Raw genomic sequence first — 21,380 nt, forward strand, 5'->3', positions numbered from 1 at the left:
ATACAAATGCCAAACATTACAGAAGACAAATAGAAAAACCAAACTATGTAAGAATACTGCATGCAGAGAAACATAACCCCTCAGTGAAGAGGAGGGGGGTAAATATTAAGATTGTGCAACAGAGTTGAAAATCATTCATTGTGATGTAAGTGACCACAGCACAGATCTTACATAACCTTACAATAAATCATATCCGGACCATAACACCATGGAGCTAAACACGCACACCACAAACAAATGTTAAATAGTTCAAAGCCCAAACCACACCAAAGGGACTCGCAATAGCCTCGGTCCCAGCTTTACTCATCTGCAAAGAGAAAAGGGGTCGAGACGGGACAAGTACAGTTCGTCCAAGTGGTGTGACCCATGGGATTCAACTGGTTCAATTCAATGGCCCAAAACCACACCAATGAATCTACTCGCAAACATTTGGTTGTAAGGAGTTGCACGCATTATTGGTGTGATTTGGGCTTAAATGTCTTTATCAATTCTTATGAATTACTATAATCGAATATTTTATAATAATTATGAAGAAAGACTGTACAGAACTTACCTCATTGTAGCCCCTCCTGTGGGGAGTGGATGTGTTGTTTAAGTTCTTATCACGGTGAGGGGAATTGGGAATTGGCAGTCTTGTTTCTCTGTATAAACATTATGTACGTTTACAGATGGTTATAGTTAGATTAGAAGTGCGCGCGCGCACACACAGACAGACAGACAGACAGACAGACAGACAGACAGACACACACACACACAGTTAAAATAAGATAGGACTACATTTGCAGAGTGCAGTTAAGAATTAAGGATTAGTAGTGTAGTTCTTTGTTAAAAATCACACCCGTGTGAAGTGAGTGGTGCAACTCCGTGTGGGGGTCCCCAGGAGCCATCCCACATCCGAAACGGTAGAGAAATGAGTTACCATGTGGGGGCGGAACATCCAGACCCCCAGGAACTCGCCCAGGGGTCGGGGCCGATTCCAGCGAGCCGCCCCACGTCCGAAACGGTTGAGAAATGACAGAGTTACCGTGTGGGGGTCCCTCTATACTGTACTGTCACTGTACTGGCACACCCAAAATCATTATATACAGTTAATATGTGCGTGTGTGTTTGTGTGTGTGTTAGGTTGCGCACAGGTGGTGAAAAACAACCATGCTATTTTCGTGCTCAGACCCAGGCACCCAACCACCCACACACATAGCTCCGTAAGGGAGTGGTTGCACCACTCAAACATGTATTTGAAATAATCCTGAACGCAAATGTTTCATCATAGACACACAGATACTGTAGATTTTGAAGATCAGAAATAATATCTCAAACATCTGCAGATCTTTATTACGACACAGCAAACCTAATGAAAAACAAGTCAATGGGAATGCACTGGTCATAGGTCCTAGGAGATATTCTTACTCTCTAGTGCAAATGTAGGAATGTTAAAATTGTAAGACCATCAGCGAGAAATGTGTCTGTCCAAAATAAATCTTTTAAGGATATAGGGCCCTCTACTGGTTACAAGAAACCCTGCAACGTCATCCATTCTTCATGTGAAAACACCAGACTGGGGGTTATGGCAAAACAAATGCAAATAGAACTTTATCCTGCTGCTTTGTGTGTGTGATATACAATATTGATACCATAAACACAAAAGGCATGTTACTCACAAATGGAACACGGTAGAGAGCCAGGAGAGATAGTCAAATATATAAAAATATAATTATAAACTAAGTGATTGAATTCCTTCACTGCCATTTCACATGATAAAATCTCGTACAATAACCAAATTAGTTACGATTGATTTGATGTTGAAACCTGAAACACAAGGACCAGTCAAGTCATATGTATTAGAATATGGATTAGAATAATAAAATAGGGGGATCAAGTCAAGTGTAGGTGTTGCAAACTGTGTTAACTGTGCCGCATTTCTAACCAGGCAGCTACGATTAGTATTACACCAGCTTATTGGCTCTTGGGAAATGGGAATGTACTGAGCCGATAAAAAAAAAACACCTAGCAACAGTTTCAGTAATAATATAGAATCAGTGTTGCCTTCCAGGTCATTATCTCCATCAAGGAGTTAACCTTTTGCCCCTTGTGTCTGTCCGTCCGACATCTCACGCAGTTTGTAAACACATTGTAAACCTTGTTGGAAAGGTTGGTTCTGGACGCAACGGATGAACTGATAAACTTGTCACGCTGATTGGCCAAAAGGGGGCATGGCATGTCCCAAAAATGCTAAGCTTTCTGAAAAGAAAACAAGACTATCATAACAGAACAAAATACTTTAGTTTGGAGGAGTTTGTCGTGGCCCCATAAAGAGCTGATTATGGTCACTGACACTGAGTGGGAGCACCCATACAGTTGGTCGATCGATATTGTCCTTTTCTTTTTGCTGAGGTTTGCGTGATCTGCGCAAAAGGACAGTTAACCCATTTTGGGCGGGAACCCCTTTTGGTGTTTTAAACATTATGTTATAATTTAGCTATTGAAAAATAGCAGATCTACAAGCTCATAGCGCGCCACCGAGTGGCGCGCTACGAGCTTGTAGGTCTGCTATTTTTGAAAAATCGTGAAAATATTTATTTCAGAAAGCTGGAGGATTTAGAAGGATTTTTTAAAATTTTGAGGTCAGGCCTAAATGGGTCAAATGATAAGGGACAATATCGGTGGCATCCAACTGTAGGTGGACTACTGCATCGTAAAGTTTCTCTATATTGGCCAGAGAGACATGGTGCAACACCCAGGGGTCATCACCATTTTGGCTTGTGGTGGACATTTCTGTCAAAATTACATTTTGACATTTTGATCCTTGCAAATAAAATGTTTGAGAACCACTAGTACTAGTGGACACATAATGTGTCAGTGTCGTAGAAAACAGTGTCATACATGTTCTGAAGAAAGCCTGGAGACTTGACATTCAGTAATGGGGTCTTATGATAAATATAGAGGGTATACGTGTAACATCATCATCATACCCGGAAATAAAGCGGAAACGCCTACTGAGTGGCAAAAAAAAAAAAACTTTCTGGACTTGACAGCCCATACATCCAAACAGAAAAGTCCAATCTGATTGCTTAAAACTACGTTAAACAACGTTAAACTCACTTTGCCACTCGATTTTTCCATTCACTTTATGCATGCGCATACCCTCTATAAGAACATGTTGTGTAAAACAGAAAATCTAAAATTGCCACGGACAAGGACAAGTCTTTGTCACGGACATATTTGTCCGTGTACGGACATATTGATGACCCTTGCACCTTACAGACAAAATCTCTGAGCACATTTTCCATTTTGAGATTATGTGAAGGAGACTGGTCCGACTGACTACGGACTCTAGATCAGCCTACAATAAAAGAAAAAACGTTGGTTGTTAATGTATCCATTTGTAACTCAGAGAGTGTACGAATGTAACCGAGTGAAAGTGTACTTTGCACTCATTAATCTAGGAGGCTTTCTGCTATTATGAGTGTATATTATTATAATTAATTATATCAATGGTTAGGTTACATGGAAACAAACCAAATTAGTCTAAAACACCAACAAATGTCTACACAGTAAATTCCTGAGTGTTAGTTAAACTCCGAGAGTGTACAAATGGATAAATTAACAACTGATGGTATACTGTATGTTACAGCTACTTTCTCTGTAGCGTTGTCCATTCACTGGAGACAGTACATGACGGTACCCATACTGTACATTTGACTGTACCTGAAGCCAGACAAACTTGAATGTGCCATTAACCATAGCCATTTCAACCCGGTGAGCCTATTTTTGGACATTGCCGTATCGTGGAAGAGGATCAAATAACAACAGATCTACAAGCTCACGACATGTTGCATAGGGGGCTTAAGTGGTTAAAACTACATGGTTACTGCCTGTAACGATTGTAGGGTCTGGACCACGATTCTTTCTTGGTAAAATTGAGACGGGCATTATTATATCACAAACATTGTGAAGCTCCATTGTTTTTGCCGGTATTATTGTCTCAATCAATAGCCGTCTTGTCTTCTTGGAAATTAACATGATTGAATTAGATGTTGATCACTCCCTTGCTGAAATGTGCAGCAAGAGTAGTGTACAGCAAAACTATGCTTCGCTTAGAAGCAATACAGGCATTGCTTTATAGTTTCCATATTGCAATGAATCTGCAATCATCCAGTTCAAATTTAGACACAATCTGGTGCCCTTATAATTATATATATTTTGACAGTTTACTACTGTCATGTATTCAGTGCCACAGGTTGAACTGCACATCACCAAGGGTCAGCGGCGTTATTCCGACGGCTCATGATTATTGCGACGGAGTGTTGGTCCGACTCGCCCCATTGCTAACCCTGTCTCTAACCCTAACCGCACACAAAGAAAAGAAACGTTGTCGGACTAATGCGCCGTCGGAATTAACGAGCGGATCCCCCATCACCAAAGCCAGCTATCTAGATGCTGGACACAGTAACAGGACTGCTGCAGGATGGCAGAGAGCTCGCCGTAGCTCTCCTCTCTCCATTTGGGGAGCAGCTTCTCGTTGTTGAGCGCCTGGAGTCTGGGCGTCCCGTCCCGCAGCACGTGGAGCAGACAGGGCCAGCGGCTCTGAATCCTCAGTCTGGTCCTCCTGTCCAGCGTGATGCCGCGCACAATCTTCTTGGCCCGGAGCTCGCGCAGCGCGGGCAGCCTCAGGCAGGAGAACACCAGGCCGCGGCTGGGCGACACGTCCAGGAACTCCAGCGACAGTGACTCCAGCGTGTAGGAGATGCCCAGGTTCCTGAGCGGCACCAGGATGTGCAACGTCAGAGACTTCAGATTGGGCAGTGACTTGGTCATGTTCTGCAGCGTGTAGGGGGTGACTCCCTTGAAGACCCAGAAGTACTTGAGCTCCAGGACTCGGAGGTGCTGGAACTGGGTTAGCAGCGACACGGAGGTGTCAGACCAGTCGAAATGGAGACGCATCTTGGAGATGCGAGGGCAGCTGTGAGTGAGTTTGTCCAGCAGCTCCTGGAAACTGGCGACCTGGTGGTTAATGAAAGAAACTTATCAAAACGACTACCAAATTTCATATTTACAAACAAACTCCTCACACAAAGGTTTGGAAAATTAACTTTGGTCAGTTATTTCTCCCCCTCACTAATATCAATTGGTATTGTATTACCATTTGTATCGTTGATTAGTCACCTTTACAAGAAAATTGTGGAATAAGCAACACAGCTGTGGGTAGCGCCTCCCCACAAATTTGCCAAAATACCCCAATATGCTTGTTTTTAATAATCGCTCTCGTTTTGAGCGACCTGCCAGGTGCATGTGTATGACTGACTGGCACCTGGGCATGGCTCCTGCAACTTTGTAGAGTTTGTGTATGCTCCAGGCACTGCTCACAAAAGATGCCACGTGTGTCCCTTCAGGATAAGGCCTGTGCAATAGGGCAAGTGGAAGCTGGTGTTGTTCTAGTACGCAGTGCAATTTGGCGTCAGCCCTGATACTATTTCCTAACTTAGGATCAAGTTCCGTGAGACTGGTGAAGTCACAGACAGACCACAAAGTAACCGTCCCAGGAAGACAACACCCCAAGAAGACGGTTTCCTCACCCTGCCAACTGTGTGTCCCAGGCATACACACAACTTCCAAAGGAAGTTTAGATATGTTCAGTCCTGCACTCATTCAGGGCCCTTCGTTCAGAGAGAATGTCGTCCGTGTGCAGCTCGTGGAAAAGTGGAGTTATTTTACTAAACACTCGTTTTCTGCCAGAACGTTCAAATGGATATGAAACTAGGATAATATCTGACTCCAAGTCTTAGGAATGAATTATTGGGTGAGTACAGTACACATGCCGTGCAGAGCAGATTTGTGCCACGCACGTCAGTCTGCTAACGCGCACGGATGGGACCGATCTATGGCTGTGTATTTGCTATTTGGAATACATGAAATGTATGTAAGATCACAGAGGCGGCGGTGGCTCAGGGGTAGAGTTTCTGGATGGTAACCGCAAGGTTGCCTGTTCGAACCCCGGCTCCCCCAGAGTTGGTGTTGAAGTGTCCTTGAGCAAGACACTGAACCCCTAATTGCTCCCGATGTGCTGGCTAGTGCCTTGCATGGTTTCTGCCGCCATCGGTGTATGAATGTGTGTGTGAATGGGTGAATTGATGCACAATCTATGTAAAGCGCCTTGGATAAAGGCGCTATATAAATGCACCATTTACCATTTTATTTTTACCATTTACAGACATTCTAGGGCTAACAGTACATTTTAGGGTAATGTTCTAAACATCATTTAAATACCTGCTACTACATTCACTATATGTATATATCTTTGATTATTTAACATGTATTCTATCCTGTTTTTTTCCCACCCTCATCTCTCCTGATCTGACTTAACCTCTATCTTCTCACAAAAACTACAAAATGATGGGAGAACGCAACATTTTTTATCAAAATTAAAAATAAACATTCACCCACTTCTTTACACCTGTAAACCTGTGCTGTGACAATAGAGGGTATGCACGTGACGACATCATCATCATACCCAGAAGTTATGCGGGACCGCCTACTGAGTGGCAAAAAACGACTTTCTGGCCTTGACAGCCCATATATCCAAACAGAAAAATCTGATTGCATTAAACAACGTTAAATGACCGTAAACTCGATTTGTCACTCACTTTATGCATGCGCATGCCCTCTATAAATGGCTATGCCATACTATGCATGCAGGTCAGAAGTTGAACAGGTAAAAATTAAACATGCAGTGGAGTTAAGCCCAAACCACACAAAAGGGTCGGGTTGAGACAAAACATTGCAACTCATTGAGTTGCATCGAGTTGCATTGGTGTGGTCCAGTGGTTCCCAAACTGTGGTGCGTGCACCCCTTGTGGTGCACGAGAACCTTCTAAGCCGCGACATGAAAAGGCTAATGGTGGTGCTATGGTTTTATTTTAAATATATAACATATTATGCCATATATGGCAAGTATATGCAGAATATAGCCTATGCTGCATACATAAGCCATATTCAGGTTCATGTATGTGCATATATGTGGATAAATAGGAAATGTATGTCCCTATATAGCTTATGCAATTTATATTTCCATGTGGGGGGGTGCGTCAGCTAGGTCAGGAGGTAACAGGGGGTGCATGGCCAAAAAGGTTTGGGAACCGCCTGTGGTCTAACTGCAATTCATTGAGTTGCATTGGTGTAGTCTACCGTAAAAAACGTTTTGTTCCAACCCGACCCTTTAGTGTGGTTTGGGCTTTAGGGCTGTCACCATGACATTTTACTTGACGATTAAATGTCACTCAAATATTTTCGATTAACAATTTAATTGTGTTTCTGTTGATTATTAATTAAATTGGGAACATTATGAATCAAAACTACCTTTCTGTTTGACTATCAGGCTTCGTACACAAAAGTTGCACAGGTCAGAAATGACAATAATTCATAATTACTGTATACTTACAAATAAACATTAACACCCTGAGCGACATAAAGGAGGTCTCCGTCTCAAATAGTAACACTTGACGCTCAGGACGGAGATTAATAAAAGGACGGAACTTTATTGATATCATAACAGAGCGCATCGCTCCACAGGCTGGGAGCGCCCAGAGTAATATAGTAGGAGAGTGGCGACACTAGCGTTGAATCCCATTGTAACAATGGAATGCGGAAGTGCTCATTCTATCTCAATGGGATAGTTCGAGTCATAGGAGAAATGTATGGAACTATAGCCCATAGGCACCCGCTTTGCGGCTAGATCAAAGCGTGGCAGCGGTGGCCGAACGGATTGCGGAGCGGTCTTGATACCGGAAGGTCGCCAGTTCGAATCAGCGGTCCGACACGTTAAAATTACCACCGCTGAAGTGCCCTTGAGCAAGGCATTGAACCACTACCATGAAATGTTCTATGAGCAGGGCCTGGCTGGAAACAAGTTATTGAGCTTAGCCCAGATACCCTGGGTAAATATAGTAACTTTGCTTTGCTTTGCTTTTGCCGCTACTCTCCTACTCCAGCTACATCCAAGCAGAGTAATATAGTGGTCCAGAGTGGCAACACTGACTCCCATTGTAACAATGGAATGCGGAAGTGCTCATTCTATCTCAATGGGATAGTTCCAGGCCAGCCATAGGAGCAATGTTTAGAACTATAGCCCATAGGCACACACTTTGAGGCAAGATCAAAGTGTGTCGCTACTCTCCTACTCTACACTCTGCATCCAAGATGGCGCCTGGTGCATCTCGAAATGTGCTCCGTTGCTGCAAATCGCTGGGCGCTCTGATTTAATGGTCCTAAATACCCCCGGGCGTTCGTGGTAGTGGCAATAGCAGATCTTGCACTTGTAGATCATCTATTTCCACTATTTTGGATTATCTAACATAATTGTGACAGGCCTAAGTGGAGTTAAAAACAGCAGGCTACCTGGTCCATCTTGGTAATACTGTCTTGGTGGGAGCTGGAGCCAGAGTGGACCCTGAGGTCCAGGGGCTCCAGGAGGGTGAAGGTCCAGTTGAGGTCCAGGTGGCTGAGGTCTCTGCAGTGGACGTTATCCAGCAGGTGACTGAGCAGCTCCGCCCACTTGTTGCACCTGTCCCCCAGGTCGAAGCTGGCCTTGAGGGTGAGCAGACTGGCGTGGCGGGAGATGAGATGATGGGTGTAATGGTGCACCCAGGCCTTCCAGCGCTCGAACTCCCGGTTGGACACGAGCAGGCCCTCCTGGCCGAGGTGAAAGACCCCGCGGCGGGAGTAGTCCGCCAGCCGCCACAGCTTCCACGAGCGCACCAGGCAGCTCCAGCTGGCGCAGACCAGGGCGCAGCTGCACTTGTCGACCTCGTTGAGAAAGGAGATGACGTGCAGCTGACACTCGACCGGCAGGAGGTTGAACGGGAAGACGTCGTCCGCGGCTTTCCTCCGACTGTTCACCGGAACCAAGGGCCTCTTCCGCGGCGACATGACGCTGGATGAGAAGATGATGTTGGTGGTCATTGGTGGAGGTCAGAAGAATCTCTCCACCGTGAACTCTTGTGGTCCAGCTTTGCCATCAATTCCTCCGGTCCATGGATCTTTGTGGAAAGACAAGACAGTTCAAATAAGAATGTAAACAACATCGTTGAAAGATATCGGCATTCGGCACAAAGCATTAGCCGCAATTTGCAACTCTAGATTTTTTTACAATGGGATGAATCTAGAGTTGCAATACCCTCCATTGACTCCCCACTCATCATTTTGCGTTTGCGATCTGCTGGTCTCAAACGACGTTAAACTCACCAACATTGCAGCTGTAGTCCAAGCTTGAATTTTTCTCTTTCGATCTGCAAAGCTTGTTTTTCATAAAAATCCCCCGTAGACATTTAATGAGCTACTTTCTGTCCAAAATATTCCACAAGTGATATTCCGAGCCGCCATTTTGTAATTTTCCGACAGGCCGTAAAACAAGACGTGTGGGAGAGCGCTTGTTTAATAGAAGGCCGTGCGTGACGGGGCGTCGCGCTGCGTCGGCCTCTTCTTTGGGTGTCTTACCTGCGCAGGTAAGATTCTATTAAACAAGCTCTCCCCCTCACGTCTTGTTTTACGGTCTGTCGGAAAATTACAAAATGGCGGCTCGGAATATCACTTGTGGAATATTTTGGACAGAAAGTAGCTCATAACATGTCTACGGGGGATTTTTATGAAAAACAAGCTTTGCAGATCGAAAGAGAAAAATTCAAGCTTGGACTACAGCTGCAATGTTGGTGAGTTTAACGTCGTTTGAGACCAGCAGATCGCAAACGCAAAATGATGAGTGGGGAGTCAATGGAGGGTATTGCAACTCTAGATTCATCCCATTGTAAAAAAATCTAGAGTTGCAAATTGCGGCTAACAAAGCATGTGCATTAAGCTGAGTTGGTAAAGACTCCTTTGGTATTCTTACAATACATAAATGTGACACCAAAAGGTATCAAATGTGAGTAGATAAACTGATGTCCTAGCCTTCGACCAAGGCTGTTAATAGATTTATTTTATCGATTCTGACATTTGTCATATATAAACAAATCGATCAAAAGAAATCTATGACAGTCTTTCTTGAATATTGATCCATGGCTAGTAAGTTTCCTAACATGAGTTCGCTTGGATAAGACAGCCCTCTGTGTTGCTAGCGCAGTGCGGCTAGTTACTGTAGCAACTACGCTGTAAAGTTTAATTATTATTTTTAAATCACAAAATCGGAACGGATTTATTTTTTAAATATATTTCATCTTCAACGAATTGACGTTGATTAAACCATCGTTAAACGATTGTTGACAGAGAAGAACCGAACCTTACGCTAGGGTCGTTCAAAGAGCTAACATTAACCCAATGCTAGTAAAAGCAAAGAAAGGAAACATGTTTCTCTCATTTTTTTAACAACGTTTTTAATGCATTTATGAACACAGCAGACCAAGCTTAATATGACGAGGTGGCAAAATACTTACAGCAACTTTGCTAAAAAAAACTTGCAGCTACATGTAGTCAGTTAGCAGGCCTCAGTGGGATGTATGTAAAACAGCTGGGCACTGTTTGTTGTTGTTGTGGTGGTGGGCGGTGATAATGACGTCATCACTCTGCGCTTTGGTCGATGGCTGCTCGTTTTTTTGTCCAGCGTGGCACAGTCGAGCGGAGTTTATTCACTACACAAACCTTACTGATATCATATCAGTGGTTCCCAAAGTGTGGGGTCAGTTTGGGAACCACTAGCTGCTTTATCACTAGTCCATCCCTTATTTATAATAACTCGATCTATAGGCTATGCTTCATCCATATTCCATCCTCCAGTTTTACTGGTCTGCGTCTACTGTTCTGCTATTTTATCGATTTATTTTTTATACATTTGAAAACTTGAAATGGGACATTCACATTCTGCATAATGACTGAGTACATTTTGATGCCAATATACTTGAATTCAGGGCTTTTAGTTGTAACAGAGTCATTCTAAATTGCGTTTCTGATACTTTTACTTAAGTAAGAAATTTGAATACCTTTTCCACCACTGTTTAAATCTAAAAACTGCGCATAAATGTGTATTTGTCCCAAAGCAGCCGCAGGGGGGCAGTGTTTTAACATGGAATGGAATGGCTTTTTTGTCATCTTTTCAACAACACACACACACACACACACACACACACACACACACAATTCAATTCAAAGGGCTTTATTGGCATGAGAAAACATACGTTTACATTGCCAAAGCAGAAAGCACAATACATGAATACAACAATACAGCAATACAATCAAAACAAAAATTATGTACATTTGAAAGTCAGAATCTTCAAATAGATCACTGGATGCAGGTATAGTGCAGGGATATGTACAATGATTAGTCTTTAGGGTGGTTGTGTTCCGTTTGATATCCTTCTCCTATCACAGCAACTCACGAATCTTGCTGCTACACACACACACACAAACCCTGCATACACACACACACACACGCACGCACGCACGCACACACACACACACACACACACACACACACACACACACACACACACACACACACACACACACACACACACACACACACACACACACACACACTCTCTCTCTCTCTCTCTCTCTCTCTCTCTCTCTCTCTCTCTCTCTCTCTCTCTCTCTCTCTCTCTCTCTCTCTCTCTCTCTCTCTCTCTCTCACACACACACACATATATTGATTGAAATTAACAGATTGGAGAATTACAGGACATTTCAAGCACATAACTGCAACGCAACTCAATACAAAACTGTCTCTGTCTGTGCCAGAAGTTCCATGTCTGGTATTCAAGAATACCAGACATGGTATTCATACCATTATTTAATGGTATGAATGCCATCCACAGAGTGGTCAAGGCTGCAGGGAGGATCATTGGGACCAGTCTCCCAGAGATCTCCACAGTCTTCTCCTCCCGCTGCACAAATAACATCCTACAGGACCAGTTCCACCCAGCACACCATCTTTTCCAACGTCTGCCCTCTGGTAGAACTTAAGATATCGATCCATCCGGTCCAGAACCAACAGACTGACCAACAGCCTTTACCCACAGGCTGTCAGGCTGCTGAATGAACAACCTGCCCCCCCCCATCCCGAGCCCCCTCTGTAGTATTAAAAGGGTACTGAAAATGGACTTGGTCTTGCACTGAACGTTGGACTTTGCACTATTACATTGCACCAGCACTATTGCACTTTGGGTTATTGTACAGTATGGTTTATTTATTTGTATGCCAGTGGTGAAGCTCTAAACTGAATTTCGTTGTTTCATGCAAGCAATGGCAATAAATATCTATCTATCTATCTATCTATCTAATGGCTCTTGATCATAAGCAGCAAACCAGGGCATCATGCTCTTGAAGGTTGACATGCAATGCTTCCAATCACCACAGCTCAGTAACATTACATTTGAAAATTTGCTAAAAATTAGAGCAGCAAAATCCGATTTTACCAGTTTTAAGTATACAATGATAAAATGACCTAAAAATCATTTTCAGAGATGACAACCAGGCTAGAACACATGGCAAGGGGTTAAAGATTAATACTGGATAGGTTGTTTGCTTACCCAGAGGTGTTAGCAAATGTCTTAAAATCAGCTTCGGCCCCCAGACTAACTGGCCATATGGAGCATGTCTTGAGTGTACAGGGTTTGATGAGGTCAGATCAACATATGGAATGTCAGAACAGGTCAGCTCCATATATGGAGATCTAAGGGTATCAGTGGGGGCAGTGTCTTGAGTGTATGCAGGCAGGGTTTGACGAGGGCCCAGGTAGGGCCGGGCCTTAATTTTCGGGCCTGTTGAGAACTCTATAACTTTGGGGCAGGCGTCTAGAGTTTGAATGGACACTGTTGGACAGGTATCATTCAAAAGGGAGACATCGAAGAGGAAGGACGGGTGGAGTAGGATCAACATTTGGAATGTCAGAACAGGTCAGCTCAGCACCATATATGGAGATCTAAGGGTTTGATGTTTGAGGTCTGCTGTAGAGTTAGTTGCTGGCCGGCTCCATACAGATCTAGGTGATGATCCAGTCTTCTCCATGTATGGCTATCCATGGTTTGATGAGGTCAGTGTTGTGATCTTCATATGGAGACGGCCATATATGGTGGCGTGATGACTGACATGTCATGAGGCGTGATGTATGAGCCTATGAGGTGTGACCATATATGGAGTAACACGACACGCGCGCGCACATTGATTGATTGATTGAAAATTGTATTAACAGTTTGCAGAATTACAGTACAATTTCAAGCACAAACTCAATACAAAGGCTGTTAACTGTGAGTGGACGACCCAATTAAGCATTACACTTGTTTACAACAGGGTCCACCATGTTCAATTCATCAAAACATTTAGAGACGTACAAATAGACACTTCTATATAGACAAAGAACAGAACAGGAATTCATCATAATGGAGGTAAAAAGGGAAAAGAAACATAAACAGTGAGGGGAAAAGGGGGGGGGATTCAGATTTTACGGGGGCCAGTTTCGAATTGCAGCCATCCGTAGGTGCCCTTTGAGAGCAGTTTTGAAGGAGTCAAGGGATTCGCATGTCTTAATGACTGTTGGTAGGGCGTTCCACATTTTGGTTGAACAAGGCATTGAACCACTACAATGAAATGTTCTATGAGCAGGGCCTGGCTGGAAACAAGTTCTTGAGCTTAGCCCAGATACCCTGGGTAAATATAGTAATCATTTAATTTAATTTCATTTCATTTGGTGGCATAGGAGCGAAAATAATTTAGTCCCTTGTTTGTGCCGAATCTGGGTTGTACATGGTTCGTTGCACTCCCTCTGGTGTTGTGGGTGTGGACTTCGTTAACATTAAGGAAGTATCTAGACAAGTGGGTATCTTGGTAACACACGCACGCACGCACGCACACACACACACACACACACACACACACACACACACACGCACGCACGCACGCACACACACAACCCCACGCACACACACACACACACACACACACACACACACACGGTGACACACACTGGCGGGAAATGCAGGTTTTCATAGTAAACGCGACCTACGGTCGCAAAAACCGTTTGAAATGCTTTGATTGTGCAGTGACTGCGCAGTCATATCCATAATGGATCGGATAATATGGACTAGATAGACAAGATAAGCTTTAGAATAGATTCAATGGAATGAATGACTTGTAGGAATTTAGAAAAGATTGGGGGCGGGGCTACAGCTTTGTTTTGGGTGAGGGATACATGCCTGGGAATGACAAAATATACTCCGTAGTACGGCGGTGTAGCGGACCAAAGAGATCTGATGATCTATAAACTAACAGCGTGTCACGAAGCGACGCGTTGTGAGTTTATAGATCCACTCTTTTTGTCCCTCGTTAAGCAGTGATGCCAGACTGTGTGAGAGAAATAAGCAACCAGGTCTATGATCTTTTAAATATGTTCTTCCTTCCTTGACTTGAACATATTTTATAACCATGAACCATGAACCATAAACGACATTAGGGGGGACCGGGGAAGAGCCCAAAAGAAGAAACTACACTTTAGAAACAAGGCAAAAAATGCAAACCGCAACTATAACCAATAATAGCATTCTACAAACTGTGAATTAATGAATGAATGAATGAATGAATGAATGAATGAATGAATGAATTATTTTATTTCCGTGTCTGGCTGCCTTTCGCAGCCCATCCCTCACGGGATTATTCAGACACACTTTACAATGCATTTGATTGATTGATTGATGAATTTATTAACATATTGGAGAATTACAGTACATTTCAAGCATAAACAAAACTTAGCTGTGGACCATAAATACCATAAAGCATTACACTTGTTTACAATATGGCCCACCACATTATATTTCCTGTGCCAACAACACGCTGACACCAAAATATTAAACAGGGTGAATAACTGTGAATAAAAAATGTCAGTCAGTCAGTCAGTCAATCAATCAATCAATCAATCAATCAATCAATCAATCAATCAATCAATCAATCAATCAATCAATCAATCAATCAAGCCGATCGTACCACTGCGTACAGTACCAGCAACTTTATAGAAAAGGTAGAACGAAGTCGCTTATAATAAGCGGATATGGCAACCCTGGCTTTAGGAGCTGCGCCTGCCGGCCGGGCCCCAAACAACCAACCAACCAAGAGAAAGGGTCCCTGCGCCGACCAATGGGGTGAGAGAAAGGGTGCGGACGTGTGAATACAAACTTCTCCCTCCCAGCCAGTGAATCGCGTTGTGTGTGAAAAGCTGTGTCGATGCTCCCGTTAATTCATTCGATGCCACTGTGCCATTGAGAGAGCAACCCTGCAGCAACACCATCATCCAGCATCTCTGAATACTAGAAAACTACGCATTCTCAATTAATAAAAAACACCAGACTCGTTAGAACCGCTGTCGAAGACATCAATTCCCAATCATACAAACCCACAGCGAAACAAAGAAAACATATTGCCATTTCCCCCCAGAGCAAGCTGATTTGTTTTAAACCGATTTAATAGAAAAATGAAGACGAAATTCATCAACGGGGTCTCTTCCTCCCCGTCCATGTCCCTGGGTCTCCTGGTGACCGAAAACGCTCTGGAGGTCCAGCCCGACACTGCGGAGGATGACTGCAAGGACATCATCCGTCCAGACCAGCCAGACCAGGATACCAAGCACAAGGCTTATCTGTGGTGCAAGGAATTTCTCCACGGGGCTTGGAAAATGATTTCCGAGGACGAGTTTCAAATCACCATCATACGGTAACGTCGGATATATTGTTGTTATCCTTTTAAGTTGCATTTATTTACATTTAGACGCTACACAAATTGGCCTACCAGATTAAATGTACACGAATCATGCAGGCTAATAATCGATGATAACTGTTATGTCATGATGCTCTCTCTCCTCGAGTCCTCGGTAAACCATTTTAAACAGTCGAGTTGTAGGAATGCACTAGCATAGTGATTATAAGCCTATAAATATAATTGTCAGAATTATGCCATTTGAACAAATTTCAGATTTAGGTCTGGCATTATGGATGTGAGTAAATAAATCAGATCTCACAAGATGAGCTTTTTCCCGATAACTGGTCTAGAATTTTAGAGGTGTGGCAAGTGTTTCAGGGCAGGCTACTCATGAACAAAATCTAAATGAATGGGATTTTTTTAATAGCATACTGATGAGACTCATTCGCCCGGACAGTGGACAAATGATAGCATAATTATGTAAATCTAGCATCACATTCCCGATCAAAATGCCCCACCCGATTAAGTTGAATCTTGCATCTCCTCCCTAATGATGCAGTATCCTGACATTTTGGTTGTTCTTCCCTGGTTCTCTTCCTCCACCAGGGGTGGTCTGAGCAACAAACTCTTCCTCTGTGCTCTCCCAGACAACGTGAACAATGTTGAAGATGAACCAAGGAATGTCCTCCTTCGCCTCTATGGGGCGATATTACAGGTGTGTATGTTACCAGGCCTTTTCTCCCCTTCAAACTAGAACTTTCAAGACAATGGACTGCGTCTTCGTCATACACATGCTAATAATATCATCATCTGTTTTGCCATCTAACATGAGAAAATTGCTTGCCATCATGCCATGACTTTAGCCAAGTTGAAATTCATTTTTAAAAAAAAAGCAAAAATCAGTTGTTTGTTCAAGGAGAAAACATAACTGGTATGGGTCCTGATGAAGCGCCAACAACGAACAACAACTATTCTGTAGCTAGAACACAAGAGTGTATTGATCATCTGTAGCCATTATCTTATATTGAGTCATTGAACTGAGGTGAAAGTTCACTGCAATGTTTACCTGCTTGTTGGGTCTCTTACCAGAGAAAGTGATGTGAAGACTCCACCCCTATAGGGTTTTGTGTGTAAATGTGTGTGTGTGCGTGTGTGTGTGTGTGTGTGTGTGTGGGGGGGGGGGGGGGGGGGGATGATTTAATTATGTATGTATGTATGTATGTATGTGTGTATGTGTGTATGTATGTGTGTGTGTGTGTGTGTGTGTGTTCGCCATTGTTGAGTGCAGTGATGTACCCCCATGGCTGTACATGCATGTGTTCTTTGCCGTAGGCACCCCAAAGGAGCGTGCCTTGGGCACTCTTGTTCCCAGGTGAACCCACCAAACAAACACGGTACAGTATGAGATCGCTGAAGTCTCAGCCTCCTTTAACCGCTTAAACCCCTCTGTCTCTTCCTACCAGTGACACGGATTTGAGTTGATACATGTGCTTTTAGGACCTTTAAACACTGCACCGAATGTCTTTGCCAAAAATAGCCGATCTACAAGCTCACAACGTGTCGCAATGGGACACGTTGTGAGCTTGTAGATCTGCTATTTCTGGCGAATGTCCCCCCCCCCTTCCCCCTAGAATAGGGATGTTGGGGTTCAAGTGGTTAAAGACGTGACAAACATACTGTATAATGGCGTAAACCAGCCGTCCTGCTGGGAAGATACAGTATGGATGGAGGGAAACGTAAAAATCACTACTACAACACCTCTCCCGTTTGTCTTTTCCTTTAAAGAAATAAAATAAATAAGGCCTAGGCTGTGTTCTTGAAAGGCAAGTCTGTCATCAGCCAAACATTCCAACCTAGTGGTCAGAAGTCTACGTAAGACTGTAGCGTTTCGGCTCACTAAGAGCGGAGAACGACAGCAATAACAAAATGCTTGTTCTGCTTTTGAAAGATAATGCTGTGTTGTTGCTTCACATGTGTGAAGACGAGACGATGTACTTATTTTTGGCAGGCCGGCCTCGCTCAATATTAGCTAACTTTGCTGTGATAGAGGCAATTTTATCTCACTACATGACGTGGCGTTTGAGTTACAGAGTTCATGGGCCTCGCTAGTGCAGGTACATTCTGAACCATTCGTAATGGAAGATGGAAGATAATTCAGTCACTATCAGAGGGGGTGGGAGGCTGGGAGCAGACTCATCTCACAGATAAATATTAGACAGACAAATTCCTACCAGATTTACGAAAACAATCGATTCTAATTGGTCAATGTCTCAAATTATGCAATGTAGTGTAGTTGGAGGCATTGTTTACAGTTGCACTACATGTTGACTGTTAGTGTTTACCCTAACATTAGGTCATGATAAAAGAAACCCCCCAAAGCCAAAAGCACCAAAACAAAGACATGAACGTGTTATTCTTGGCCTTGCCTTGCCTGTGAGATTGCTGACCATTTATTTAGTTTAGTTTAGTTTATTTGATCATCCTTCAGTTTCAAATACAATATTTAAAGACAATGAATGGAAGCTGTTACCAAAAAAAAGACCATTTATTGCTTTCTTGGTGTTCAAAATTGTCATTTGCAACCACACATTTTGAACTGAAACCCTATTAACCCCAGATATGATGGTGTCCTACTACATTAAGTATTAACTGAAGTCAGTATAGCTGCTAATGCCTGTATGAGTAGTTAACTTTTATTGCTAGGTCTGTCTGAAAGAGACCTGATGGCACTGTGTCCTTCACCAAGGTAACTGGCCATTTCTTTCAAGCCTGCACAGCGTCCCAGGAATTATTGATGTCTCATCAAAAAGCTAATATCATTAAGGAACATAGAGATGTTTTTATTAAAGGGAATCCGTTCTCAATCACTAACGATTAAACAAACAGCAAACGCAGCAAAGACCGTTTCCTGGCAATGAAGTTATGTGAAGTGCTTTTTAGATGAACAAAGGATCCACTAAATAAAACATACAGGAGTCCACCTGCTAACGTGGATTAGGCCTATCCATTTTAGCTGCTAGAGAATGCAAGCCAGTAGCATTGTTACAGTGGCGCTCAGTATAAAAACCTTCATTCCACACATTATCATTAAATCACTGATGCAGTTTGAAATAGTTTGGGCCCACAGACCAGTTGTCTAATGGCAAAATTATACTTCATTATACGACTGAGTTGATGTAATGTATCGTGTTTTGCAGTTGAAATCTGTTATTTTCAGCGAGCAAGCAACGTTACAACAGTAGTAGTAAGTATAAATGAGGCATGTGCCACTGAGGATGTAAAACATTTTATTGTTTCTCCTCAGGCGTAGCTTTTATCCGTATAATTTTCTTCACTTTATCCGACTCGTATCTCTTGTCTGGCAGGTGCATCCAGTGTACTGTAACGCCTTTGGTGGGGGATCGTACTGTACTGTAATAATGCACTGTTGGGCTTTTACAGTACTGTAACGGCTATGGGGGGGGGGGGGGGGGTCACACTACTGTACTGTAATATGCACGGTTAGGCTTTTACAGTACATCACTTTCAGAGACTTGCATTTACTCATGGATAGTTCTTTCCTCTTTCTTTTGTTGATAGATGTCCTGTAATAAAGGAGATTCCCGACAGTCAAACAAAGAAAATCACTTCAAAGTAAGTAACCATGCTGGTGCAACGATGCGTTTCTCTGCCCGGGGTGTCGCCAGTTTTCACCCAGATGTTTCTGTTAACCTAGCATGAACCGCCTCACGTGTCTTAGGCCCTAAGGCCCCTCAATGTTCTTTCTTTTTGGCCCATAGGAATTCACATGTTGCTCATGACGTGTTGAATGTATATCCTCCTCCTCTCTGTCCATATGGGTGTGATTATTGGGCAAATATGGTCGCTGTTGCACAGAAACCTTGTGGAACTGGAAACTCGCATTTGAATGACCTATTTTATACTTCATAATATGACGTATAAAGTAGCGAAAATAGTCTTTCTACAAGCTCATTATGCATCGTAATGTGACACATTTTGAGCTTGTTAGATCTGCTAGCTATTTTCGCCTGATTTCTGATTAGTTTGTGTCTCTTTCTAACATAACATTAAGCCCAAAAGTAGGTATGCCAGATTGAAAGTGGTTAAGTCTGTGTGTTTTATAAATATCTAACCAATGAAAAGTATTAACAAGAGCATGTGACTATTATTAACTATTGAATCCACTCTGGAACACGGGTGCTTTCTTTCCATTTCCTGACAAGTAACCACTTATTTTGATATCTTTGTCTTTGGGATTATGGGTACTGTATGTGATTATCCTTTGGACAAGGATGATATCTTTCAGTTTGTCTCTAGACTCTCTACCCATATGGGTACTGTATGTGATTATTGTTTATATGGTCTTGCCAAGTTGGTCTTGGTCTTGCCAAGTATGGTCAGACAGTGGTCATCTTGTAGGAAGAATCTGTGGAATGATGATAATCCCCAGTCTAGTCACACAGTTCACTTTTCAAGCTCTGGTACAAGTCACTGGAGGCATTAAGTAATCAAAATGGCATAGGTAATTAATTAGTAATTACTATAGTCAATGTAGTAATTCAGGGGAGTTGGCTGATGCAGCTAAAGTACTGTGTTTTGTTACTGTGTAATTGAACCTACTGTAAATGAATGGTCCAACATGAGAAAATCTCATTCACCTACTCTCAGATTTTTGTGTATCGAAAATGTTCAATCTTTGTCTCAGTATTTTCATTTTGATGATCGTTCAGACCTTTGGCCACTGATGTAGGGCAGTTGGGTACAGTCACAATAAAAAAAAGCCTGTTAATTACATTCTGAGTGTGTAAAAATGGACCCATTAATTGCGGGGTCCACTTCTACACTCTAACTTTTACGACTTTAATTAACACACTATGTTTGTACTGCACAGCTGAGGCATCGCTCAGCCAAGAGTCCAGTGACCTAGAAATCCCTTTTATGCTTCCTGTGTGTCGTGTCACTGTAAACCCCGACCTCCACGCTTGACTCACCACCATCCCTCATCATGTGATTGAGGTGGTGAGGTCATCACTCAGCAGTCAGCCATTGTTGTATCTCTCGGTGCACTACAAGCACTTTAATCGCTAACACCAACTTGAGGACAACTTTCCCCCCTTGCATCTATCTCTAACCCTCACAGACCAGAGGTTCCCAGACCTTTTCAGCTCGAGACCCAAAAGACAAATATGGTGTTTCTCCGGCCTGGACCCAAACGTACAGAAATAAATAAATGAACTCGGGCCCTATTTGTAAACACAGCACGATGATTTACACAAAACAGATTTTTGTAGAAAGGTTAAAAAATATAATATTTACTGGTGACTCATACAAAATGGGTTAACTTGTGAGTCGTGACTCGTGGCCATGTTATATTTCGAAACGCTGCCTTAGACCGTAGTGAGGAGCATATTGTAAATCTGATACAGAATATGAGTAACAGCTTCTTGGGGACGTCCTCCTCGTATTATTGTCGGGTGAAAAGCTTATTAGGATCTAATCAGGGAATTTATAAAGTTAGTCTGACCATCTGCTGTCTGCTCACTGACACCATAGTTCTATTTAAAGATTATGTTAATGCGCTTTCATTGATTTATTTGAATGTTACAGCAGAGAGAAGTGATGGACATTACATTACAGTTATGCGGTTGGTAGTTGTTAGAGTGTAAAAGGCTACCCTCAATGTGGGTCCGTTGGATTTGATTGTGTATAATATA

The 21,380-nt window shown here is 42.8% G+C and overlaps 2 protein-coding genes across 3 annotated transcripts in view; one reads left to right on the forward strand and one right to left on the reverse strand.

The window, feature by feature from the left end:
• Positions 1 to 1,325: 1,325 nt before the first annotated feature.
• On the reverse strand, positions 1,326 to 10,508 carry LOC306923387 (uncharacterized protein). Its single transcript, XM_079501447.1, has 3 exons — positions 10,422 to 10,508; positions 8,392 to 9,032; positions 1,326 to 5,001 (listed from the first exon to the last, which is right to left on the reverse strand). Exons 2-3 carry the CDS (start codon positions 8,953 to 8,955, stop codon positions 4,414 to 4,416), a joined length of 1,152 nt encoding a protein of 383 aa, XP_079357573.1. The 5' UTR covers positions 8,956 to 9,032; positions 10,422 to 10,508; the 3' UTR covers positions 1,326 to 4,413.
• Positions 10,509 to 15,185: 4,677 nt separating this feature from the next.
• Positions 15,186 to 21,380, forward strand: part of chka (choline kinase alpha) — a 28,244-nt gene continuing 22,049 nt past the window's right edge. Inside the window, exons 1-3 of one of the 2 annotated variants that reach the window (XM_079500786.1) lie at positions 15,186 to 15,681; positions 16,273 to 16,381; positions 19,246 to 19,299. In XM_079500786.1, coding sequence (XP_079356912.1) covers positions 15,443 to 15,681; positions 16,273 to 16,381; positions 19,246 to 19,299 — 402 coding nt within the window. In that variant the 5' untranslated portion in view covers positions 15,186 to 15,442. The remainder of the gene's footprint in view (positions 15,682 to 16,272; positions 16,382 to 19,245; positions 19,300 to 21,380) is intronic. The other variant, XM_079500787.1, reaches the window with a different exon arrangement.

The sequence above is a fragment of the Electrona antarctica genome (genome assembly GCF_951216825.1).
Source record: "Electrona antarctica genome assembly, chromosome: 5".
Lineage (NCBI taxonomy): Eukaryota > Metazoa > Chordata > Actinopteri > Myctophiformes > Myctophidae > Electrona > Electrona antarctica.